The sequence below is a fragment of the Solanum verrucosum genome, unplaced genomic scaffold, assembly GCF_900185275.1.
Source record: "Solanum verrucosum unplaced genomic scaffold, falcon-dt-bn FXZP01000093.1, whole genome shotgun sequence".
Lineage (NCBI taxonomy): Eukaryota > Viridiplantae > Streptophyta > Magnoliopsida > Solanales > Solanaceae > Solanum > Solanum verrucosum.
This window is the reverse complement of record NW_026020065.1, coordinates 2,911,184-2,938,114: the sequence shown is the minus strand read 5'-3', so window position 1 is coordinate 2,938,114 and position 26,931 is coordinate 2,911,184. Positions and strand designations below refer to the sequence as shown.

General features: G+C 35.2%; 2 protein-coding genes across 3 annotated transcripts; one reads left to right on the top strand and one right to left on the bottom strand.

Annotated features, from left to right (window-relative positions):
* Nucleotides 1-1,181: 1,181 nt before the first annotated feature.
* On the top strand, nt 1,182-6,739 carry LOC125823620 (uncharacterized). Of its 2 annotated transcripts, none has more exons than XM_049502964.1 (6): nt 1,182-1,233; nt 1,314-1,398; nt 4,664-4,793; nt 4,892-5,206; nt 5,293-5,552; nt 6,135-6,739. In XM_049502964.1, the coding sequence occupies exons 1-6, from the start codon at nt 1,191-1,193 to the stop codon at nt 6,412-6,414; spliced, it is 1,113 nt and encodes a 370-aa protein (XP_049358921.1). In that variant the 5' UTR covers nt 1,182-1,190; the 3' UTR covers nt 6,415-6,739. The 2 variants fall into 2 exon arrangements, with proteins under 2 accessions (XP_049358921.1, XP_049358920.1); XM_049502963.1 differs by having other exon boundaries at nt 4,649-4,793.
* A 756-nt stretch (nt 6,740-7,495) lies between these two features.
* On the bottom strand, nt 7,496-12,087 carry LOC125823624 (uncharacterized). Its single transcript, XM_049502967.1, has 3 exons — nt 11,847-12,087; nt 11,328-11,425; nt 7,496-8,132 (listed from the first exon to the last, which is right to left on the bottom strand). The coding sequence occupies exons 1-3, from the start codon at nt 12,018-12,020 to the stop codon at nt 7,571-7,573; spliced, it is 834 nt and encodes a 277-aa protein (XP_049358924.1). The 5' UTR covers nt 12,021-12,087; the 3' UTR covers nt 7,496-7,570.
* Nucleotides 12,088-26,931: the final 14,844 nt, after the last annotated feature.

The following is a 26,931-nucleotide window of genomic DNA, read 5'->3' as shown; positions in this document are numbered from 1 at the left end:
TTTTAGAATCACATATTTTAGTAAGTGTAGCATGAGAATACACAAAAACTAACTCTAGTATCTTTATAGAGAAAATGATCAAAATGATCCTTAATGTATGGGCTTTGATTCCACTTGGTCCTTAATATATGAACTTGATGGAAATGGTCCTTTATGTATCATAAAATGTGATTAGTTTGATCCTTAACCCTAAAATTAACATATTTTTTTTTCCGTCAAAATACACGAAATATGTAAAAAATGTGCTCGTTCAAGACTTTTTTCCTTCCCCTGTTTTCAATGGCATTCAAGTTTTTCTTACTAAAATAATTCATTCATCAAAAAAGAATTACCGGACGTACCTCACTTCTTTTTGTTCATTCAATTTTTTGTTAATAAAAAAGTTAATTGTCCCCCTTTTTTCCTTCACTCTAATGAGTTATTATTAAGTGTGCAGTTATTCAATTCTGTGTGCTCTTTTTATGGTCTTCTTATTGATGACCTTTCTGTTCTTGTCTTCCCGTGAATTGGAATTGTAAGATATATTATAGATATATGTGACACATAAAACTAGTGAGCCAAAATTAGTAGAATCAATATAGAATTACAACTGGATTAAATGGGTTTCTTTGATTATTCTAAGAATGAGGTCATATGGAAGCAATGGAAGGATATTTCAGTGATTAAGAAGGATGAAATATTATTTATGATGTTGTTTCTTATGTATTATGTTTATACTGAGAAAAATGGAACGGTGGTTCATGATTTGGGGAGTCCAAGTGCTTATCGGATTAAAAGTCAACCGGAGATGGATATTTTAGGAACAGAGTATGCTAAGGTGGAAGGATACTGCATGGATTCTATATTTAGGCGTCGTAGGATAGAGAGTTAGATTGTGCTTTAGTGAGTGGACTGTTTAATTTGACGGCAAAAAGAATTGGGTATGATTAATTATAGGTTAAAGATCAAAATGAACACATTTTATGATACATTAAGAACTATTTTCATCAAGCTCATATATTAAGGATCAAATGGAAGAAAAGCCTATACATTAAGGACCATTTTGATCATTTTCTCTATCTTTGTACGAAATATAAATTTCTTTGGGGTGTATACACACCACATGCAAAGTTTTAGGGCATATTTTGTAATATGTAAAACATTTGTGCCAGTAATATATGAGAGTCTATCCTTGCAAATCCCTCGTGAAAATGAAGCCCAGAATCCCTGCTTCAATATCTGCTCTAATGGCAGGTAAAAATCTTTCTCTAAAACCCTAACTTTTTAAACAAATGGCTCCTTCCAATTCAATTGTTCCTTCTCCTCCACCGCAGGTGAATGTGCCGGAATCTGCAAAGCCATTTCTGGCCTCTTATCGGAATCTCAAACATTTAACGGCTTCGGTCGCAGCTGCAGCAGGTAAAATACGCTTTAAACCTTGTGATTTAACACCAGTTCTATTTGGAAAGATGAATTTGAAGCAGCTCGAAAAATTTTCTGCATCAGTTTGCCAATAGTAGGAGTATTAATACAATATCTATTTCCGTTTTACAATTTTATTCTGGTTATTTGTGCTAATAGGTTTTGTTAATGTGAAATCATCAGAACTGTTCATTTTTTAAAAATTGTAATTCGTCTTCATTATGGATTGTAGTTTATCTAATATCTATTCGTAATCTTCACTAAGAGGACGAGTTAGTTATCTATAGAAAAATTTAAGAGCATGTTTGGATGGGCTTATAGCTTACTACTTATAACTAATAGTCATTAAGTTAGGACAACAGAAATTTTAAAGCTCAAGTAAAGAGAAAAAAGAGAGGAGATGAGATGAGATGATTTCTCCTATAGAGAAGGTACAAAAACCAACGTCAAGTTTTGCAGTATATCTGAATGAATTTAGCTAAAATCTTGTAGGAGTAATTGGTAACTGTGACAGTTATGTAGTTTTACCTCAAAATAGATGCTTTTACTACCTTACTGAAAGCACGCCAAGGCAAATGCACCTAGGAATATGTATAGAGCAGGAAGTAGCGATGTACTTCCAAAATGCAAAATTGGATTACACCAAGAAACCACATTATAGATTAACCAAAATATAATGGACGGACCATGAAGCAGATTCAATTGTCTTCCTGATATGATTCCCTAATTTAATACAGTGGAGATTACTGAACGTGCTCATGAGTTAATTGAAGTATGGTGCTTCATTTTTGTATAGGTGGCAATCGGGTTGTATTAGACCGGTTCTGGTTCTAACCACCTTTTTTTCCAGCTATGCTGAGGAGATCTTGTGGATCCTTTGAGGGGATAGATTGATGACTAATCAAGATTTAGGTGAATAATACATAACTTACAGCTTAGGAAAGTTATTCTCCAGAACCCTGCCGAAAATCAGTTAATTTTTTGCAATGCATCATCAAAGGACCACTCAAAGGTCAACCCTTACTACATTCCATAAAGGGTGGTGTGGATTTCCTCTTATCTATTCTATCTCTGTATATGGTGCTTGGGTATAAGCATTCATGCAGTTCACATGTTAGTCAGAAAGTGCATAAAGTATCTATGAAAGCTTGTCATGGACATGGTCTTCAGCTGGTATACTTATAAAAAGGAAAAAGTTTTCAGCTAGTATGAGTGAAAAGTTCTCAGTCTCTCCTTTTGACCTTTTCTTCCATGTTCAGTATTCTTGTCTAAGTCATCAGTCTTTCTCATTGCTCAAAGAAAATGAATTCTAGTGTTGTTAGTTTAGTATAGCTTTTCCATTCTCTATCATGCGTCAACATTCCACAGTATATTTTCTAGAATGTATCTTGTACATCTATGAAATCCAAACTACCACATATGGTTGGAGAGGGTCTGCATATAAATAGCAAGAGTTGGTTGATTTTTGTGTTTGTTCTAGTTCAAAATCATTGGCCTATCCACAATGAGTTCAATCCAAAGGCACTTAGGTGTTGTTTGGTTGAAAAATAAGTTATATTGGGATTGTTATACAGGGATTAATAATCCAAGGACTAGTAATGCAGATATTGTTTTTTGTCGGGAGTTTGGTTCATTGAGTTAAAAATTGATTATACAGTGTATAGCTTGAACTTGTGTTTGGTTTAAAACTGTATAGGGTTTTGAAAAGACTTTGAGGAGATCCACAATGGTAGTTTTGACATTTTAATATTTTATCCATGTATAACTTAATCATGGTATTGTCAGTTGTACCACATTGGCCATGGTATAAAACAATACACCAATTGGTGTATTGAATTATACCATGACTAGTTTACATGATTCAAAAAACAAGCCAAACATTGGATAGAACAATACCAAATCTATACCATGATTATTTCATTCAATCCATCAAATCAAACAAGCTCTCAATATTTTGATTTGAACAAGATAATTCCCTCTAATGAGTTTTTCTTTTCTCTTTTTTGGAAGCTCCCTCAAATGGACCTAGATTGCAAAGTTGAAACAGATGATGCAATTATGCATAGATCCAATAATTATAACCTTGATATTAATCATAGGGTTGTTCAGCTTCTAGAGTCTTTGGGTTATACATCAACCAAAGCTAGCATTGTTGTTGGACAAACAAAAATTGTCTCATAAATTGTCCGTTAGTATAAAGGGTATATATGCTCTAGTTTTTGAACGGCAAACATGGGCACCAATGTACCAAAAGTATGACAGAGGGTATTTGCATACCATTTACGATAGTTTGGGGGTATATTTGTCCCTTTTTTATTATGTAAATATAAATAAATTATGTACATTCAGATGTTGAAAAACAAGCAGTCTTAATCATTCAGTGTTCAGATCTAGAGACAACATCTTAAGCATTTAGATGTGCATTCAGATTCAGACGTCTAAATTTTAATGAAAACAAATGAGGCCTTAGACCATTTCGCAAAGTTTAAGGACAATTTTGGACTTTTTACTTGGAATAATTTGTTTAGTATGAAGGGAGTTGTAAATCTTGCAAAAACACATTCGCAAAATAGGTGAAAATGGGTCCAGAAGTAGAGATAGTATTTATTTGGAAAATTTTGAAATTACTCTAGTTCAAATGTGGGTCGCACAGATAGAATATTGAAAAGTAATATACTCTGTCAAAATAAGTTGACAACTTTGGAACAACCTAAAATAGAAATAGATAGATTATTGGGTATGAAGGAAGTAGTAATAAGTAAATCATCAGAGGTAACACCTTCCCACAATAGGGTTCAGGTGAAGGCCAACAAATAACCAGTACACGAACAAAACCAAGGGCAAGCTGCAGAAACTAAAAGGACTGAATGTGTCAATAGCATAGCAAAGACCTCTAGGCATATAGCTGCTGAGAAAGAATAAACTGCCTTCCTAAAGGCTCATTAGCTTTAAATAATTATACTTAGATGAACAATGAAAACTAGAATCTGAACGTTTTAGGGTAGAATAATGACAATCTGGTAAGATGGGCAGGGACATGAGAAATGCCACTTCGGGTATCAAAGTTGGGAGGCAAAGAAATGAGAAAAAAGAAACTTGGTATTTTGTCTGTACCTCTCTTGCTTGCTAGCTCAACCTGTGGATTTTCCTGATTATTGATTTTATAGACTTTATTCTGACTATTCAAATTGAACGTCATGCTTTCTTATTGATTATTGTGCTATTCTTACACCTTAAAGTTAACCAGCTTCCAGTTCCAAAGATTTAAGAGCTCAAAGGATTTACTATTTAAAGTCCATAATGATGATAATGACTTCTCAGACCTGGGTCCTCCAGTAGAAAGAGCTTTTGGGCAGCTGAAATTAGTGACGGAGAAGCGCGATCCTTTTCCGGTATGTTTTTCTGATTTTATTAATAGCGTAGGACTTCCAATGGTTGGGTACATGTAGTAATTTGCTTGAAGATGTTACCATTACCTTTTGAGTCACAGAAACTTGATAATGGTAGAAAAGTATCATCTCGCAAGTCTCGCAGCGAAAGCATGCAATGCGTAAAGGGAAAAGTCTTAACTCTTGATAAACCTCATCAAAGTGGGTGTGGTAACGGTGATGATGCTTCTGGATCGACTTATACTACTTCAGATGCTGCTTGTATGGATGTCCGGAGGTCAATCGCAGTTGGGAACGTACCTTCTACCATCAGCCTTTCTCAGCTTGTAGAAGCAGTTTCAGTCTTCGGAAAGTTCTGTGCTGCTTCAGTCAGGCATCTTCCTGATGGGCTTAACTGTTGGGACATCCAATTCAAGGTATGCTATTGATTTCTTGAAGTTCTGCCTTCAGCCCCCTCAATCAGGAAAAGTTTGTTTATTAACTGTTGTTAACTATTGGCAAGAGCTTAGAATCACGCAACAGAGCAGTTAGAGCTGGTGCGCTAAATCTTGGGAGTTATCGTCTTCCAATTCAACCCCCGCGGGCTTCCATGGTTGTTACTATCAGGATTGAGGACATTTCCGACGATGCTTCCCTCAGTGAGATGCACTCAATCTGTAAATCTGTTGGCACAACAGAAGGGTTGGCATGGGTAAGCAAGGATAGCGTAGAAGCCTTGTTCACAGTTGAGAATGACAAAGAATCGGAGTCGATCCTCAAAAAGTAAGTGGTGGTTCATCCTGGAACAAAAGGTCCTTATTGTTACTGTTTTCACTCTTGTAGGCTAGGGGGCAGGTTCTTGTCCATTATTTTGCTATCTCAAAAGTATAAAACTGTTCTCGCGGTTTCATTTTGGAAGAAGTTGGAGGGGGGAAATCAATCCAAAAACGACTTTGCTTTATTACAGTATCACCATTAATCATATTCCTTATTGTTCCATGTAATTTTTCACTTACCATTTGCATCCATACTCCATTTTATTTGCATTTACCTTATTGTTTGCATATGATAAACTATGAGAGACTGATATTGATAGAGAGAAAAAAATATGAGAAGACTGATATTGACATCTGGTCAGTTCATTTTCTGCCTTCCTCTTTTCCTTAGCAGAACATACTGTTCTTCCATTATTGGTGGACACTGGTTGAAAACATATGATATTTCATCTATTATTTGGTCACAGATTTTAATTATGCCACCTGAAATCAAATTGTTGCACATCTTGTTCCCAATTTAACCTTGCCTTTACTAGAAGGAATGAGAATATGCTTGGTGTAACTTTGTTATGTATTTTTATCTTCTTAGGTTGAATGGTGCTATTGTTGGTGGTCATTGCCTATCAGCTTCTTTAGTACCTAGCAAGTCATCATCTGCTTCCATGTCTGAAAATAAGGATGATAGATGCAAGATGGCTTTACAAATTAACAGCTACTTGACAGAACTCAAAATGCAACTTGAGGAAAAGGAAATGGATTGGCCTGAATTGTCGGTGCTGAAATTGTATATGGAGGATCTTCAGATGCTGCATGAGGAGATAATGCACCTTGAAGATCTGCCTTCCATCATCGACACATCTGACAATTGATTCTTGATTTTCAAAACATCTCTATTCAAGTATTTTCACTTGCTAACAACAGGATAACTCTCTTCAATCCTCTTTTCGTTCCCCCTTCCTTCAAACCCTTCATGTGCCTCCTCCTTGGCATTGCTTTTAGCAATTAGCTGCTGAAACGAACCTCTTTGCAGCCTGTCCCTCTTGTGAAGGATTGACTGCCCTAAGTTTAGTACCATTATATATGCATAGTGGTGCTGATAAAGTAAAAATATTCAAGTTTTTTTTTTTTTTGCAAATTATACCCTATATGAAATGTTAGTTAAATTTTCCCTTATCCATGGCCTGACTTTAATTTTTACAATTTCGTTTTCATATTTGTTGAACTGACTACTGATTTTCATATTTGTATTCTTATGAGAGAAGGCAAACAAGATGTCTGTGCCTTCCTACCAACCCCAAGTCAAGAGTCATTGTTGTTCTCTGTACAATTTTACCGCCTTATTTCTGTTAACTTAAAAAGGCATAATTGGAGAAACCCTTTCAAAGAAGATATTGGTTGATGATCTGTTTGTGGTGGTTGTTAATTGATACAATATCGAAATGCAGAAATTGGCCCTAAATTCTAAGAAGAAGAATAAAGATAGATTGACACAAACAAAGGAAGTAATAGACAATAATATGACTATATCACAGTTCAGTGGAAATTACGTGTGAGAACCAAAGAAAGAAAACTCTGTGATTGTATCTGCAAGTCGAGTGTCCATTCAACCTTTTCCTGAGCTTAAGATTGAACTGGAAACAAAGTCTCTCTACTTGATGATCAACGACAAACAATAAATCAACCTCTCGGATGCCTTATCATCCTAATTCATATCACACTATGAATGGATATTTATTTGGCCAATTGCTTATATATTTCCTATACTTGTGCTTTTGTAAACATGTTTTTATAATCCAAAATAAGATTTTCGACAGTGGAGTAGCCCAGGGTGGTTATTATTAAGTGAAACAAGACAAGAAAGGAATGGCAGAATGTGGTAATTGTGTTAACAGAGGGTCTTAGAACAGGACTGTTTTTTGAACTGTTACCTTTGAGCATAAAGGACTCAAGCGATCCTCTGAAAGTTCTAGTCATGCACAGTGCAGTAACTGAAGTCCTTATTAAGGACAACGACACATACTGTGTTTAATCTACAGATTCATCTTCTTTTGGTCCCATATTCAAAATTCTACAGGGATCTTCCCCATTTTCGGGTGCTGATACACTCATTGAGGAGCATTCTTCAATCTTATATTCTCTCTCATCAACTAAAGACTTCATGTAGGAACAAGGCCGGTCCTCGGTCTCCATATGATTAGGTTCCTGCCCTGGAGTAAAATGCAATTCAAATGATGTTGGTCCAGGAGGTTGAGTCCTCATTTGCACAGACCGCAAAAGTGCAGCTCTCCTTAAGTCAGCAGAGTGGCATATGTCACTGGGTGATGATGGAAATCGACCCTCAGAATCAGAGCCTCGTTGACGAGGCTGGGAGGATGTGGCTGGAGGGAAGTTGCAGGAATGTGACGGATATGATGTGGAGGGAGGGCATGATGAGAACCCATTCATTGGTCTGTGATATCGGTAGGGTGAGACTGGACTAGTTGGTGCGCTCTCACGTTGGGGTGAGCTGGTATTCGTCAAAGCCTCATAACACCGTGAATCATCTGAATCTTCTGACATTGGTGAATATTGAAAGGACATCTCGTCCCTGAAAACAAACATAAAAAATTAAATAAAACTTGATAACAAAGAAGCAAGGAGATAGGAAAACCGGATCTTCATCTGTTACTACATTTCATATGAGCTTACAGGTACATTGTCAAGTCACAAATAGTAAGGAAATTCAAATCTAAAAAGAATTCATGGATTCTATCTCTAAATCTAAAAATTTCAGAGAGCTAGAGCAAAATTAAATGTTTATATACTTCACAAAAGCAAATCCAAAGCATGCATGATGATAGATTCTATGCAGTAGTTTGTGTGGTTCTTTCTCATCATGTGTGGTTCTGAAAGGGATTAAGAAATTCTCTTCAGACACTAAATTGGACCAAAATGACCAAGACTTCACCGATCATAACTTGGAAACATATTTTTGCACGATTATTGCTGTTTCATTTAACAGTAGAATACAGTCCTCGATATTTGCATGGTGCATCAGTTTTCTTAAACGAAAATATGCAAGTCACTGCCTTCTAAGATTTTGGAACTACAAATCCATACAGCGGTGACCCCTCTATTACGCTTAAAAGTCAAATGACTATACAGTCTGTACTTCCCTGCCAATCATTTTTTTCTCTAAACTCCAAGTGCCATAGACACTGAGTCACTGCTTGTTTCATCTGTTAACTTTTGATATGTTCCCAATGTCTCTGTATATAAAGCTCTGAACACTTTCCATTTTAACTAAATTGCACTGACAGACACTACAAGGTTTCACAGAATCATAGTAGTGAATCTAACTATGATCATCACAGAACCAGCGCAGATTAGTCACTCTCTAAAGAAAGACAGGAGACAGCTGCCAGATGACATATACGAATTTTAGTTCTCTGTAATTCTCACTCTAAAAAGAGCTTTCACCTTTTGAACTCCCATTTCTAGAGGTTTTGATGGTGTTTTGATATTATATATACTGATTCATCTGTCAAAGATGCAGACATGAAACCCGACCAGGCAGAATCCCGCACCACAGTATATTCACTTGCAACTATACCCATAGAAACTGCCGTCCCACACTAATGTGTTTCAACAGTTAACAGATCTTAAAGGTTCTTTTAACACTCTCCTACTTAGGACCAACTCCCACAGCATAATATTATGGCAGTGAAATTCAAGAGGTCAAAGATGTGTGTGTATGACATGTGAATGAGCATCTTTCTACAAGGGGAATATGTGTAAAAAGGTTTTGAGGACGTAGCAAAAAATTGAGGTGGCTACTCTGCATCCAACCTTGTTTGTTTAATGCTTCCCACTTACAGGGTAACATACTAGAAAAAGGAACCATTAAATTCTAAGATATAATAATAATAACAATAATAAGGTGCATAGCCGTTAGAGCTTACTTCGAGTGGCATAGGTTGAGGGACTTGTGACTAAGGTCACGGGTTCGAGCCCTACACCAACCCTGGTTTCAAAGGTTGTGTTTGGTCCTAAGGGTTGGCCCAGATGGATTTTTCAGTCATAAAAAGAATATTAATAATAAGGCGGGTAAGTTTCAATTGTATATTGGAAATGGACTGGACAGCTACATTGACCATGTAAGTCATGGAGGTTATTGGATATTATTTTATTTTGAATGTAAATGTATTTTCATTCATGGCCAAACTCTGGCCATTACTTGCTAATCAGACATATTATTGGATAATAAAGTCCCCATATCCTTGCTAATCAGACATATTATAATTTACTTGTTGCAGCATACAATGCTTCTCTGTCAATTTCTTATTTTGGAGGAGGGTCTAGACCAAAAGATGCCAGTAGCATGTTCGATTTTACCTTCTAGTAACTTTTAAATTTAACATATGATAGATTAAAAGTCCAAAGGAAACCTAACCTAAACCAGCATAAGCATACACTGCAGGGAAGCAATTGATATACATGGGGAAGAAGAAAAGAAAATTCTCTGTCTACTTTAATTCTTGCTTGTCTCTCCATTTAACACCAGTCCTCTCTAAAGGAGAAGTTCTAACACAATTTATTGCTGTTCTGAGAGAAAGACATTCATGACTGGGTTTTCTAAGAAGTATCTTAATTGTGTTATAACTCAACTGAGCAATAATTGGCATTATTCTGTTATTTCAGAAATTCAACAAAACTTTCAAAATTAAAACATATCTCTGGGTTTCACACAGTACTGAGAGATTGAGCTAGCACAGGCTTCTTTGTGAGATTGATAACTAAGCGATCACTGAATGCTGGTAAATTATTTCTTTCTTTAGAGTGGACAAAATTAGTTTAAGAGATGATCTATACATGAGTAATTACTCAGCCATGAATGATACCAAGCAGCTACTATGAGTGGTTAATATAGAAGGTTGGGGTTTAAGTGTTCAATTAACCTCAAAAGTACTACTTTCTCAAATGAAACTACTTAAACCTATGGAACTTCTGTCAACATAGGTTGTAAAAGACTACATAGTACATACAAGTAGCATGTCCCAAACACCAACATTTAGGTAGAGGTATCAATGGATCTCTCTCTGAACAATTAAGTGTTCTCTCAAGACTCACTTTTTAGGAAGAAAATTTTGAGCTTGGTCTTTAATGGACTCACAGAGCTTCTTGAGTCAAGGTTAATACAGTAATGAGCTCACTGCCAAAGGATGTAAGGACTGAAGGAGAGAGGTTTCAACTAGAATCCCCATCGTTCACCAAACCTCCTTAGATTTAAGTTAGAGTAAGACAAACCTAAAGTAATCATACAGAGAGAGAGAGAAAGTGTAAAGAACCAAGAAGTAAAGGCCATTAACCAGGAAAGCAATCCCTCATCTGCAATGGAAAATTCTTCCTTATCTCTCTCTTTACTATTTATTTTGTTTGTATAAGAGAAAAATAATTAAAAGCACAAAAGTCCATTAATGTAGAAACAGTAGAATATTCACAAGGAACTAAATAATCTAAGCAGTAAATTCTATAAACTAATGCGAGGTACCTATCGGGGGACTTCTTCACCTTAAACACAATCACATGCCAATGGACTATCATGAACATGTAACTCAATAAAGGATTTACACGTCCAGCATATACTTAAGGTCAGAGCGTCATTTCAGACTTCCAACAATAACTTAAGCAGGACCAAAAGTAATCTATCCATGCAATGAGAAACCGAACTTGCTCCCATCCTTAACTATGTGTTAATATCTGTATAATTTTCTGTTTTCCAATGTAGTACAAAATTCATCACCTGATGTAGAGCATGCTTTCGGATCTTGATGGAGAATCCACTATATTATCTGGTAGGGTGTCTCCCACTGTCAATCCATTTAAACTTGATGCCATTATCTGCAAAATTCCTCAAGTTACTTCAGAAAGCCAAAGAAACTAGCACATGAAGGCTGAAATCACAGGCAAAGAACACACATTTCCGTTGATAGCAACAACAACAAGTGCAATTTCAATAATTATATTTAACATAAGAATCTACAACAAACATTTATACACTTTATTGACCTTGTTAAGAAAGCACCATTTTTTTAAAAGTCTATCAGACACATCTCAATCCTAAACTAGTAGTAATTAACTATATTTATCCCACCTGCTCTGCTCAAATCCATTTCATTCCAAAAGGGCAATTCAATAATACAAGAAATTTAAACCCTCGAAAGCTCTAAAAACTTGAAATTGTATAATAACAAAATCGGCTCTAATTCCACACACACATTTCAACAACATAAAAAGAGTAGATTTAGAGAAGGGGCAAAACCTCACTAAGATAACGTTTGTGAGAGTGAAGATTATCGACATAAACCTCGTCTTCTGGGTCTCTATTTCTCTTACCAGTACCAGTTGGGGACGATGTGGCTGATGATGACGATGCTGCTGCCGCTGCTGCGATCGCCGGAGCAGACGACGGCGATGAACCCGTCTCCGAGCCCATAATACAAAAGAGAAAAAATCAAATCCTTTTTCCCCTGTTTCTCGAGTTCAATGTCAGAGTGAAAAAGTAGAAAATCTATTAAGCATTACTAAAAAGTTTATGAAATTAATTTATTCTCCAAAAACCAAAAATTAATGGCTTTAATTATCCAAAAAGGTAAGTTATATGAAATTAATTTATTTTTTCCCCATAGGTTGACTGCCAGGTCAGTGTTCACTTGTTAGAGCCGGGTCTTGGTATAAAAATTAATAACACAAAGATTAGTAACGTAGAGATTAGAAATGCAGAATTAGTAATACAAAGTTTATTTTTTATCAAGTGTTTGGTTAATTGCTTCCACTTCATCTTGTGTTTGGATTAAAACTCTATAATTGAATAATTATGAGATTTTCTATTTCATATAATCGGGTCAAGAATCAAGATAGATAATAGACTGACAATAGTATTTTTTATGACCTTCTAACTAGTTAGGAGAAGAACAATTTTGTTGTCATATTGTTATTTCCTCACTTGAATTATTTGAGGTTAAAATAACTGTTATCTTAATAAATTGATTACTCACAAAACGTTAATTTTTCAATTTAAAAAGATAGATCATCAACTTTTAAAAACGAAAAAGATGGTAAACAATAGTAAAATCGGATAAATCATCTACATTTAGGGCTCGTTTGGCCATGCAATAGGAAATCATGATATGAAATCATAATATGAAATCATGAGATGAAGTTGAAGTTTTGTTTAGACATGCAATTTGGATTTTTTATGTTGTATGTTTTCTCATAACATAAAACCCTTAAGTTGTAAAACTATTAAAATTATCTCGATTCTTTATACAATCATATTAAATAAACAAAAAATTACAAAATCGCATAATACACTATCACAAAGCTATTATTAAAATATACAACATTTATTGATAAAATTTTAATTCAATAAAAAATAAAACTGAACATAAGTTGTAGTGTACTTGTCTTTAATATGATACTCCCACATAATACAAACAACCTTCTCTCGTTGAACTTGTATTTCTCGATCATTTGACCGAGAAGATGAACAACATAGTTACGTTTTGCCATATGTTGGTCAATTTGGTTGGTAAATAAATTTGATAAAAATAAAATAAAATAAAACATGTGAATATAAATGGTAAAGTATGAATTAATTTGAAGTAATAATAAATTTTATATTAGTGACAATAATCATTATATGAAATATAAATAATTTCAAAAGTAATGATATAAATTATAAATTTTATTTTACGTATGAAATAAATGGTTAATAGATATAAATGTGGGGTTGTTTTTATAAAAATATATACTTGTGAGTTGATTGTTGTATTTGAAAAATCTCAAATCATGATTTGAATTTTCAAATCATGATTTTTGGAGAATTTGGAATTTCATATCATGATATGAAATCATGAGATGAAATCAGCGTGAGATCACATATTCAAACGTTTATTTCATATCGCATGTCCAAACTCCCACTTACACATAAAAATTGTAAGTTGTAGTTTTATTATGTATGCAATTTTATAAATTGTTTAAAATATAAATAACTAAAAAACCATATATATATATATATATATATATATATCAACAAATAATACATTTTATTAAGATTTAAGATCACAAACGTCATGGTGATATATTACCTTTGAATTAGTAAACCAGTCACCTCTTCAGAAAATTTAACTTTTGTCTATATGACAAATATTTAAGATATTTTAATAGTGAACTAGTGCCAGCAAAATAAGCTCATATTTTAGTAATCCGCTCATATTTTAATGGGTTGGGTGAGTGACTTTTTACATGGATAAAATATGGATTGATATCCATATTCAACCTATAAAAAGATGGGTAAAATACGGGTAAAATATGGATTTAGCCAAATGGGTTAACCTTCTAACTTTTATTCACTCAAAATTCGTGATATCACTAAAAATATTGTAACTTATCTTACTTTTTATGTTCTTAAGAACTAATTATTTTTCTCTATAATTGAAAAGGTGAAGTCTTTGGCCCTCCAAAAATATATATTTTAAATGTACATTTCTTTTGTTAAGTATAATTATATTTTTTTTATTTGTTTCATTTTATATTGGATAATAAATAATAGTGTAAACTAAGCAAATCATGTGTTAGTATTGACATTGCTTAAAGTGCATTAAGCATGTTTTAGTTCTAAAATGCAAATATTTATTTACTTTGAAATTAAAAATATTTTCCCCTTGTTATTACATAAATTTATTTTATATTGAAAAGTAAGGATTTTTTTTGACTTATATGATATAATAAAACTAAATGAAGCATTTTCAACATTTTTCATCTAAAAAAAGACTAAAATATTTGCTCCATGTTTAGTTCTTAAGTAGAGTACTATTTACTCATGAAAATATGGGTAAATATGGATAAACTAGTATTTTACCCAACCCATTTGTTACCCAATTCATATTTACCCATATCAAATATGGACGGGTTGAATTATTACTCATTTTATGTTTACCCATTTTCAACCCGCCCAAATTTGACCCAACCCACCCATTTGTCACCACTATAGCGAACTTACTCAACTTTATCAGAGTTTTGCCTTATAGGCAAAAGTTTGAAGTTAGGTATGTTTCCCATTAGGCATGACTTCTATTTTTGTCCTTAAAGCATATGTTCAAGACATTTTAAGACAGTAAACCGAGAGTAATCAGAAGTTGTGCCTTATTGTCAAATATTAAAACCTAGATATGTTGCTTATCATAAATAAGTTCTAACTTTTACCCATAAGATAAACGTTCAAGACATTTTAAGACGACGAACCTACTCAATTGACCGAAAATTCTGCCTTATAGGAAAAAGTTAGAACTTACGTATGTTGTCCTTCAAACATAAATTTTAACTTTTGCATATAAGGTAGACATTCAGGATATTCAAGATTATGAAATTGTTCAACTGACCACAAATTATGACTTATATACAAACATTAGAACTTATGTCTTATTAGCAACATAAATTATTTCCAACGAGTTTTTTTTAACATATTTTTTACAAAAAATATTAAACGGGAACAAAAATCTAAAATCAAACACTTTGAATGACACTAGGCGTAATTTACACGTCAGAGTTAAAGTGTGACCCATCAATTTATATGCTCAGGCAGTGGGTTTTGCAACATAATTACATACTACAAGTTTTTGCAAGGTCATTAAAGTTGAAGTGATATTTAATTTATATTGATTCATTAGAAATTTAATTTGAATATTTTTTCATTTGATATGCTATATATGATCATAATAAAGAAAAAAAACATTTTTCATTATGTACATAAGCAAATTATTTTTAAAAAAAACAAGAGGTAGTGGTATGTTAAGAAAATAAAAATAAAAACAAACAAAAAAAACCTAAATATAGTAAGAAACAAACGAATTAAGTTATAATCCATTAATTAGCTTATTTTATTTCTATCAATTTCAACCCTCGTGAGCAAACTTGAAAACGAATTATATGGAGACTTGTACATCCTTAACATGTAATTTGTCATGGGGTTTACAAGTTGTACAATGACTTTAAAAGATATTAGATCATAAAGTATTCAAACACAACAATTTCGAGATGTGTAATGAATGTATGAATCACTTTAAAATTATCATCTGATGAAGGTGCTAGTATTTTGGAGTGACTCTCTTAGTGAAGAAGAGAAATGTGAGACTATCGATATCTAGGGGTTAGAGAGGAGGCAATGACATCAATTGGAGATGTTTGGTTCATTTTTTCAAACTTCGATTCTTTTTTTTTTTTTTCGTTAATAGATATCGAATTCAATTCGGTTTTATTTTTTTCTAATTTGGTTTATTGGTATGATTAATGGACTATTTTTCTTCTTGTAAAATGGGCTACTATTTTAATTAAAAATGAGTTATTTTAACTTTGATTCGAGATGGGGTGAAAAACGTATATCTTTCTACAAGCGGAAAGGATAAAAAATATGAAATAGGAATAATTGGGAGTGAAGGAAGAAAAACACACCTAAAGTATCTCAGTTTCTTGAGTTTCATACTTGTTCTATTAGGTGTGCGAGTTTTCTTCTTGAACTATCACCATTAACTTATCAAAACACACCTCAACTATTAATTATTTGAGTTTTATACATAAATTAGCTTTTAGTCATTCCCTCTGCCGTCGTCCAAAGCATCTCCTACTTCTAGCAACTAAGCAAGCAATACATACTACAGGGGCGGCTCAAGCATATTAGTGGCCTAAAGCAAAAATCAAACTGGGCCTTAAACTTAAATTGTTAATAACTTTTATATAATTGATTTGTTCTAGTTTTCAATTGATAATATAACCATTCTTATTTTAAATTATTTATCATGAGATATAGTACTCCAAATATGTTAAATTTCTTCTAATAATTCCTTCATTTTTCATGAAAATTTACTTTTTCTACAAATAGTATTCAATATTTGTTAAAAATAATAATAACTTATAACCTATTATTATTAAAAATGAGGCCCCTTAAATTTTGGGGCCTAAGGCACATGTCTTTTTTTTAACACTATCGAGCCGCCCCTGACATACTATTGGAAAGAATGGTATGGGCTTGGACTTGGGTTGTAAGTGGATGTGAATTTTTTGGGGTAACTTTACTTTTTGAACTTATGTTATAAAATTTTGATTAAATCAAAACATTGATATCCTAAAATCAAGAACCAATTTAATGTACTAAATTCATGAGAATATACAGATTCTTCTATTTCTTTAACCCATATTTCGAAAACTTTCAACCTCAATTCTATAATCGTGCAATGTACAAATCAAATTTATAAACCATACAAATGATTTGGAATGATAAGGACCGTGGCAACATGTTTTAAGCCTTTTTCGTTCAATATCTTTCTCTTCTAGCAACTATTTTATAAATATTTTTTTACGAACACTTGTGACTAACATAAAAGAAAGTTGACTAACATAAAAGTGAAAGTTACTAATATTTTTATAGGGTCCTTATGGAAAACCTCAATGTTGCTATACCACCTATTAACAATGAGGTCCATCAAAATTTTCATGTTTATGAAATTTTAGTACACTTTTCAAGCCTCTATATAACCATTGTTATGACTTTTGAATATCTCAATTTGATAACCCTTGAGTTTTCATATTTATTCCCTTAAAATATACAAATTAAATACAAAAAAACACTTACAATCAATTGGATAACTCTTGAATTTTCAACTCCATTTTGACTCTTGAACAATAAAAAAAATATAAAGATTCAATTCACTTTTTGATGGCAAGTGGAATAGTTAAAGTTTAAGGATGTAAATTGTGAAGATTCTCTATGTGGCAGTGTAGAAGAGGGATCATATATTTATATGTAAATCTGAATAGGAGTATGAAGAAGTTAATCAAATTCATAGAGCAAGAGTAACAAGAGTCGAAGTGTAACAGATGGTGTCATATTAAATAGATATTGCCCCAGTTTTTATATTACATATTAAAACTACTGAAGGTCGTAATTGGAAATTTTCATCGTGGTACAATTTCGAAGAGATAGAAAAGATACAAGTAAGATAATATTAACAATTTTAATGTTAATTTTCATATCAACAATTTTATCTCATATCAAAATGAGTTAATACATACTGAGAAAGAAAGAAGGAAAAAGTTAAATCTTTAATTTTCATATCAACAATTTGATCTCATATCAAAATGAGCTAATACATACTGAGAAAGAAAGAAAGAGTTAAATCTTTTTCTCTTTTGTATATTTGTTTCTTCCTTCTTCTTTTTTTGCTGTGTTTTCATATGCTTCTAATGTGGAAAAAAGAAGAGGAAGAAAAGACTCATGAAATCTATATCAGTCATCATGAAAATTGAATCTCTTACTTGACTCAAATCCTTCTCTTAAGGCTCCTTCCAAAATCAATTGTTTTTCGAGGATTGAAATCTTTAATTGGTTAATCAATGGGAGTTTTAAGTGACAAATTCAATTCAGACTCACATGCAAATTTTCCCCTTCTCATCATTTCTCCTATGTGGCCTCAGATATAGTCTCAAGTATAACAATTCTTCACCAGAGACTCGCCCCAAAGTACCAAACACATTCATCAATGATTTGTGTCATCATTGCATACCTCGAAACTACTACATTCGAAATATTTGTAGCTTGATATCCTTTGAAGCCACTGGAAAACTTTTTGATAGCTCCCCAATTCCTGTGATGAACCTCCAACTTTGCTATGTCTTTTGGGATTCCCATATCGATCTACACAATAGATATATAGTAGTGCATCCCTCTTTTCGATTCAACTGCAACAGTTAATTTAATTTCAATAAAATAACTCAATGCATTTAACAAAAATAAAAGTAAGGTAAATTTTTATATAGACAAAAACATATTGGGAACTTTCTGGACTACCCCCCACAGGCACTCGTCCTAGAGATGTACCAAGTGAAGAAAAGTTGATATAAGTGGAATCACTACAAATGAGCTATTAGTGAAGGAATAACAAGTGTTTCTTGATCTAGCGTGATATATATAGAACAATGAAAATGATGTGTACATGCAAATGGCATTGCTCAGTCTTCACGAGAGTTCTGTGCAAAGATTGTAACACCCCAGAAATTTTTTGAGCTAAGACTTGAACCATCCTTCCTTGTGAGTAGGATTTTACCGAGGAATTAAAATTTCTTAAGTGTTAAGTTCACTAGATGTAGCACCTTAACTAAATTGGAAATAGTAAAATCTGAAATTTTGCAAGTTATGCTTAAGTTATGAGTTTTGGGTCAACTTGAAATGATCATAACTCCTAGCACAGGATGATTTAGATGTGATACAAGATACCGTAGGAAAGACCTTTGAATTATCTTTCCAACTCCACTGAGTTTGCTAAGTTTCGAATTCGGATGAGTGAGATATGACCTTTTGAAGTTAGGCTGTCCAGTTAAGGAAAGTTAGCCGAAAATAGTGAGGGGTATTTTGGTCTTTTCCTTACCCAATCAGATTTAATTCATTTTTAGTAATATTTTAGGGGTCTAATACTATTGGGTTCAGTTTTGTAATCCTAATATACGCCTAGGGTTTTAGTTGAGAGTTCAAGAAGAGAAAAAAAGAGAAAAAAGGAGAGAATCAAGCGTTCGTCGAGATTCTTGCGTGTTGTTGTGGATTTTCGCCATGGTTTTGATCCCTAAGAGTTATGTAAGCTTCCATAATGTTGGGTTTGTTCACCCACACGCCAAACATGTTATTTTCAGCGCAAATTTCATTCTTGAAGTTGAAAGATTTGAGTTCTTGATAGGTGTTCTTGAAGTTCATTCTAAATCTTGTGGTGTTGGGTTTTGGATGATTTATTGAGATCAAAGTGAGTGTTCTAAGGGATGTATTGAGTATATTAGAGTGTACTTATGCTAAGTAATCAATTCTAAGTGATTGGGGAAGAAACCGTTCGATTTTAGGCGAGTTAGGGTGAGAAAACGAGCAAAGAAATTTGTCTAGTTTTATGGGTTGGGGCCTGGCATGTCACCCCAGACATAGCGCCCCAAAGTAGGCTCTGAATGTTAGGGGTTGGCAATCCGCGCCACCCATAGCCCCAGGGTTGCCTGCCCCATCCAGTTTGCAATCGATTGCTCCATTTGAGTTCTTTCGAAGGGTACCTTCACTCTTTTTCGATTCTAACTACTCTAAGCTACTTCTAAACACCTAAAATCATTCCTAACATGATCATAACCTTGAATTCATAATTCAAATTCAAGGTAGAGTTAAGAGTTAAGTTTTGAGAATTCTTTCGAACATTCTAAGAAAGTCCCTTTGAGTCATTTTGTGGAGTCTTCTACAACTTCTATTAACTTGTTTCAAGACTAGAGTAAGTGAGCATGAGAATGAGGAGAATGTATACATGAGTCTATTTTGTCATCATGAGATCTTTCATATCATGAACCATAACTCTTGAATTCATAATTCACATTCAAGAGAGAGTTAAAAGTAGAGTTCAAGAAAGCTTTTGAGTTCAATTGTGAATCGTTTGAGATTCATAATCGATTTGAGTAAATTTTGAGAAAGTAAGTATGAGAATGAGAAGAGTTGTATCATGAGTTCCATAATGTTATGTAGACCTACAAGTCAAGTCGTTCATGCCCATAAATTCCGCATGAACTCCAGAAGTTGAGTATTTATGAGAGGAGTAATATATTAATGTCCTAAGTCTTAAGTATTGAGTTTCTAACCCATTTGAGATTACATTCCTAATCATGGGACTATTACATGTTACCCATGAAGTCCTTGAGTTGAGTTTTCATGTCCATAATTCCACATGAACACTATAATTCGAGCAGTCTTGAGATGAGAAGTATCTTTGAGTCATTGAGTTGAGTAGTTCATGCTCATAATTCCGCATGAACTCTGAGTTGAGCATTCTTGAAATGAGTAGTATCATTGAAGTTATTGAGTTCCAAGTATTTGAGTTCTATCTATGGTTATTGAAAACCTTGCATTGAGTCGTTCATGTACATAATTCGGCATGAACCATATTTTAAAAAGTCTTTTACAACGTTTTAACTTTGTTTTAAGACTTAAGTTTTGAGTTTAGTAAAGAGTAAAGTAGAAGTTCTTTTCTTCAAAAAGTATATGGGGACTAAGTATTCCCAAAGAGATTTAAAATGTTTTCACATTTAAATAAGAACGGAAACTGAGATTTCCAAAGAGCCTTTGGGCTAGTTTTCAAAAAAGAGTAATCGCTTTCTAAATGAAGCAATGGGGGAAACTTTGATTTCCAATATAGCCTTTGAGCTAAGTTTTTGAGCACTAATCTCAAATCACAGAAGAAGTATGTTTTTAAACATAAAGAGCTAATATAATGTAATATTTTTGGGAGTAGTATTGAGCATCGATGGGGAAGAGTTCATACAACTATCAACCACCTTAAGCCATGTAGCCATCATAGGTAGAAAAGGGTCATACTTTTTAGATGAATCCTTTTCGTATAGACTAGTGGATCCACTTAGTAATTCAGGTCATATACCTTTGGCCGGGTATAGGATGTGTTGGCAGCGTGCGGAAGATCGATGTGTCATCACAATAGCTCTTATGTTGTAACACCCCGTATCCAAAACAAACCAAAAATGTAGATTTTGAGAAGTTGCAGGTGCAACCCACAGTTGCCATCCACGGAACGTAGGTCAGACCATGGCCCGTGCTGGTGGTCCGTGGTTCACCACTGCAACCCCTCCCCAACCAAGCTCAGAAAAATTGGCTAAGTCCCGACTCACGGACAGACCCACGGTCCGTAGATCAGACCACGGTCCGTGGTCTGTGTCCGTGGATCGAGACCTCTCTTACCCAACCTTTGACATAAACTATGGTCGACTAGCACTGACCGTCAATCGATCCACAGTCCGTAGGTCTGACTGTAGATGAGGATTAGCAGCCAGTTAGCTGAAAATTGTTGATGGGTCAACTTCAGATGGTCATAACTCTAGCAAAAAATTAATTATGTGTCCCATGACCTATGGTTAGATAGATAATTGAATCCTCTTTCCAACGTCACTAAGTTTGCTAAATTCTGACATCCGAGTAAAAAGTTATGCTCATTTTAGTGAAGCCCTGTCGGGCAGACTCGACCTACGGATCCAATCGACGGACCGTCGATTGAATGACGGCCCGTCAGTCCAATCCGTCGATCACTCCGATATCAGTTAAATCAGAGGTCTTTTGGTCTTTTCCTATTTCGTTTAACCCCTAAGATACGTCGTTTAAACCCTAAATCATGAGGTTTTAGTCAGTTTAAGCCTAGAAACAAAACTAGAACTTACCTTAGTTAAATCATTAATCAAACTTAGAAGAATTAGAAGCAATAGAGGGGAAGAGAAGTCAAGAACCCTAGTTCAAGAACGCATCAAGGTTCCATCAGTTCCAGCCCCAAAATCGAAAGATTTCTTCGTGGAATTCGTCACCAGGTATGTGGGATTTCACTAGTGGGTTCCCTTTCGCCCATTAGGTCCCTAGAATTCAGTCAGTTTCTTGATTCCCTTATTATCAATAGACCTAGGGTTTCTAGAATTTCAACAGATCATCATGAATTAGTTATTTACATGTTCCAAATCAGATTATCATGTTATTTCTCAGTTTATCGCATGAATTTCAGAACCCTAGCTATGTATTTCTTTAGTTTTTGAATTACACATGCTAGGTCAGATATCTCTGTTATTCAGTTATACATGCCTCAATTATTAATGCATCATTATCAAATTAATTGTTGCATTCTCAGTTTGCATGTTCAGTTTTGAGCTATCCAGTATTTACAGAAATTCAGTCATAACCAATTATCCATTAATTCATTGGGAGTAGCATAATACCGAGTTGGACTAGGGTTCAGCGTATCCATATAGTCCCAGAACTATGAGCCACGTAGGTGTAAGTCCCCTATGTGAGCAATATCAGTTTAGTGGTCACGCCAGCATGCTTCTATACCTCTGGCAGAGTATATTGGGTCCTCTCGATGGGGTGTATACATTGGACTCCACATTTAGTTCATGTGGTTTTATGTCAGTTATTAGTAGCTCTCACAGTTCAGTCAGACTCTATTGCATTGACCATATTTCAGTACAGTCAGTATTCAGTCTCAGCATGTTATAAATTTGGTCATTGCATCAGTTAGCTCAGTATTCAGTATTTTCAGTATCTATATCATGTTCAGGTTTTATCATTGCTTTATTACTTTGTTCAGTTATATGTTATTTCAGCTTTACTCTATCATGCATGCTCAGTACCTTTCAAATACTGACGCATACGTGCGCTACATCTTCTCGTGATGTAGGTTCAGGTTCTCAGCATCCAGATCACGCTTAGATCGATTCCCGATCTCCAGTTCAACAGAATCAGTTGGTGAGTCCTCATTCTCCAAGGACAATAGTCATGAGTTTCTTTTCAGTATTTAGTCCTTTAGTTTCAGTTTTACTAGACTTAGCTGGGGCCTGTCCCAGCATTTCTAGTCAGTTAGAGGCTATTTTCAGACATAGATAGATTCAACTTAGTATTGAGTTAATATATTTTTTGTATTAAACTCATCAGTTTTCATTTATCTCAGTTATAGTATATGGGTATTCCCCATCTTTTCAGACTTACTTTATGATTTAGCTTCCGCATCAGTTTATTATCTTTAGTATGCTCATGATCATGCAAGTAGGGTTAACTTGGGATCACTTGTGGTCCTAGGTCCTGTGTCCGCGTCTCGGGGGTAGCTTGGAGCGTGACATATGTGATGGTTGTCGGTTAGAGAAACTCCTACAACAGTATTTACATGGTTCCTCAAGGGGTTCTGCTTAGTATGAATAGGGGTTATGAGACTTTATTCATGCATTGCACAAGTAGACTTTGAGAGGAAGCATGGTATGTCTTTTATTATATTATGATTATGAGTTAACATCATGTTTTAAACAGTTTTCCTTTTTCTTTATATTGCACTTGTTTTAGATTGCTTTATATTGAAATGAGTTCAGTTATATTGAGTTGAGTTGAGCCAGGTAATTTCTTCAGTTTCTTTAAGATTCTTTCAAGCTTATGTTATTCTTTAGAATTCCCCTTACATGCTCGTACATTCCACGTACTGAGCCATTTGGCCTGCATCTTCTTATGATGTGGACACATGTATTCATGATCATCAACAGGAGCTTCGTTGATACATCCGGACGTTCGACTTAACTATGGTGAGCCTCCTTATTTTCGAAGGATTTCATTTACTTTTCAGTTCAATCAGGATGTCGTGGGTCTTATCCCGACTTCCATCGTTATCAGTTAGAGGCTTCATAGATAGTCAGTATAGTTGAGAAGTCTGTATTATTCATTTATTTTATTAAATGTTTTAAAGACTTAGGTTGCCTATTTTATGGCGAGTTGAATATATTATTTTATTCTAAGTTGTTCATTTGAGTTGAAGTTTTGAAAAGTTGAGTTTAATTGAATTTTATTCAGTTTTTAAGCTTTGTATGCTTGAGTTAGTCTTCCGCTTGTAGTCAGCCAGGATGGGGGTTCGCTTGGGGACCATCAATCGTTCTTGAGTGCCGGCCACGTCCAGGGTATAGACTCGGATCGTGACAAAGATCACGAGGATTGTACTTTGAAATATACAAACAGAGAAAACACAATTCCCGTGATCTTTACACGAAACTCTCGTGCAGAGTGTCAATTGCCTTTTCATCTGTTAAACGACTTTTTCACTTTCACCAGTATCTCGCCCATATTCATTCATATTTCACTCTCATTATTCTATAAATATCATTCAGATGTTGGATATGCTCGATCAAACAACATTTATTACTATAAACAAAATATTTTTTCTAAAAAAAAACCAGCAAGAATGTTTTTCTTACTAGTATATAAATCTCATTGAGTAACTAATGACTCATTTCCAAATATTTCTATGTCTTCCTTCTAGCGTTGGACATTCGTAGTCTAACATTTCTCTTTTTCACCAAAGACTCGCCCCTAAGAATCAGGGGCTTCATTGGATGAAATTTTTGTTTTTAGATGTTCGATCACTTTTCCTTTACTTGATGTCAAATTCAATGAGATCTTACCTTTTATTCATCAAATGGTCCCAACAAACAATAAATTCAGACATAACGATTTCGAAAGGTGCAATGATGACATGAATCACTTCAAAAATATCATCTGAGGTAGGTGATGGTACTTTGGAACGACTCTCTAGTGAAGAAGATAAATGTAAAACTATCGATATCCAAGGTTAGAGAGGAGGTGGACATTAACTGAAGATAGGTGGTTAAACTTGGGTAGGGTGTTCAGTTCATTTTTTTCAAACCCGATTCGATTTTTTATTTTTCGTTCATGTATATCGAATAACGAAACAAATTTGATTTGTTTTTTCAGTATGAGCATGATTAATAGCCTATTTTTCTTCGTATAAATTTGCTACTATAATTAAAAATGATTTATTTTAAGTTTTGTGTACCAAAGTTTTATTTTACTCCATATTATTCGAGTGAGTGTTTGTGGAGCTTAGTGTCACGTCCCGCCACATCACAGTGAAATTTTGTATACGAGTAGGGGAGAAAGGGTCTAGAGTTGTGGAGAGGTTTTCGGAAGACTCTAGAACCCTTTAGATTATTCAAGAAGGCCCTTATAATTTTCTAGAATAATTTAGATAGTTTCCAAGAAAGCCTTGGAATTCTCTAGAGTGTGTAGAGAATTCTAGAGAGGGGCTTTTGTGTAAATATCTTAGGGACTTGTAAGTAATTTTTAATTGCACTTTAGTCCCTAGAAGTTAGTATAAATAGGGGTGTCATTCATTTGCAAGGCATCCAACCAAGAAAGCAAGCAAGCAAGTTGTAAAACAATCTTCCAAAAACTCTCTTTGTTCTTTCCAAGTCTTTCCTTAAGCATTCTCTTAGCGATCTAGTCTTAAAGGGCTTACTTGAGCTTATAAGAACGTGAAAGATTCGTGAGTAAGTTGTCAAGTGCCGCACGGAGCTTTAGTAAGACTCTAAGTCTGTGACAAAGTGGTATCAGAGCGAAGGTTTGCACTAAGGGAATTGCAACCAAAGGGGACGTAAACGCCGCTAGCACCACCAACGTCCGTCCGGATGGTGGAAAGAAGGCCCGAAAGGGAAAGAAGCACCAAAAGAGTCATGAGGAAATGTTGTTGGATCCTACACCAAGCGAGACACTAACATCTCATCCACCTTCGACCATCAAAACAAGTGACGATGAACGTGGCGATGAGCCTATTGACGTCACCACTGGAGAAGAATGGGTCGCAAGGGTTGAAGTGGCGAGGCAGGCCGTGGAGATATTAGGCCGGCGTTTGAACGTGGCTGATAGCAAGTTCAAGACTCTTGAGGACTTCACCTTTGAAGAGATCGAAAATATCCGTAAGGAGTTGGAGGGACGTCAGCGGGCCGAGTTTGAGATGAATGAGGCTATCACTTCCTTGGAGTGTCAGCTCATTGAGGCGTTGAGCACGATTGAGACCATGAAGGCCGAGATGAAAGCACTCAAAGAAGGTGTGGCAGTTGGAGGATCATCGTCGCTTGACCGAGATAGGGAGGCCAGGGTCGAGGCTCCCAAGCCACCTATGTTCAAAGGAGTCCGTGACGCGCAAGAGGTGGAGAATTTTCTTTGGCATTTGGAGAATTACTTCAAGTGCAACGGGTTGAAGAGCGACGAGAGTAAGATCAACACCATTGTGTTGTATCTTTCGGAGATGGCCATGCTATGGTGGAGGCGCAAGGAGGCCGACATAGGGAAGGGGACGTGCACCATCAACCCCTGGGAGCAATTTCGGGAGGAGTTCAAGAAAGCCTTTTTCCCTAATAACATCATCTATGAGGCGAAGCGCAAATTTAGGGAGCTGAAGCAAGCGGGCAGCATCCGCTCATATGTGCAGGAGTTCACTACCCTCACACTCCAAATTCCTAACCTCACGGATGATGATATGTTGTTCCACTTTATGGATGGGCTGCAAATTGGGCCAGGACGGAGTTGGAACGTCGGCAAGTCAGGACCATAGATGAAGCCATCACGCAGGCCGAAGCTTTGACATACTTCAGGCAGGAGCAGCCCGACAGAGCCCGAGGAGAAAAGATGAGAGGTAGTCATGACCATGGTGGGGGAGATCGTGGCAAAGGCGAGGAGCAGCGGCCACATCCCAAGAAGCATGACACCTATAAGTCCGATGGCAAGAAGTCTGGGCGTTATGGCAACACGGAGAAGAAGATAGAAATTGCCAACAAAGGTGGCTGCTACATATGTGGCGGGCTACATGGTTTTGCAAGGTGCCCCGAACTGAAGAGCCTTGGTGCTATCCTGCGAGAGCGGAAGGAGAAAGACGCCCAGGAGCAAAGACAAGGCGAAAGGACGACGTAGTTGGGCTTGATAGGACTATGCAGAGCCATCACATAGCAGCCAGAGA

Excerpts from the sequence above, each read along its gene's own strand:
- LOC125823620 (XM_049502963.1), top strand. The coding sequence starts at position 1,191 with ATGAAGCCCAGAATCCCTGCTTCAATATCTGCTCTAATGGCAG. Across the intron at positions 4,794-4,891 it reads AGAAGCGCGATCCTTTTCCG|AAACTTGATAATGGTAGAAA; the intron begins GTATGTTTTTCT and ends TTTGAGTCACAG. Across the intron at positions 5,553-6,134 it reads TCGGAGTCGATCCTCAAAAA|GTTGAATGGTGCTATTGTTG; the intron begins GTAAGTGGTGGT and ends TTATCTTCTTAG.
- LOC125823624 (XM_049502967.1), bottom strand. The coding sequence starts at position 12,020 with ATGGGCTCGGAGACGGGTTCATCGCCGTCGTCTGCTCCGGCGATCGCA. Across the intron at positions 11,426-11,846 it reads ACAAACGTTATCTTAGTGAG|ATAATGGCATCAAGTTTAAA; the intron begins GTTTTGCCCCTT and ends GGAATTTTGCAG. Across the intron at positions 8,133-11,327 it reads GAAAGCATGCTCTACATCAG|GGACGAGATGTCCTTTCAAT; the intron begins GTGATGAATTTT and ends GTTTGTTTTCAG.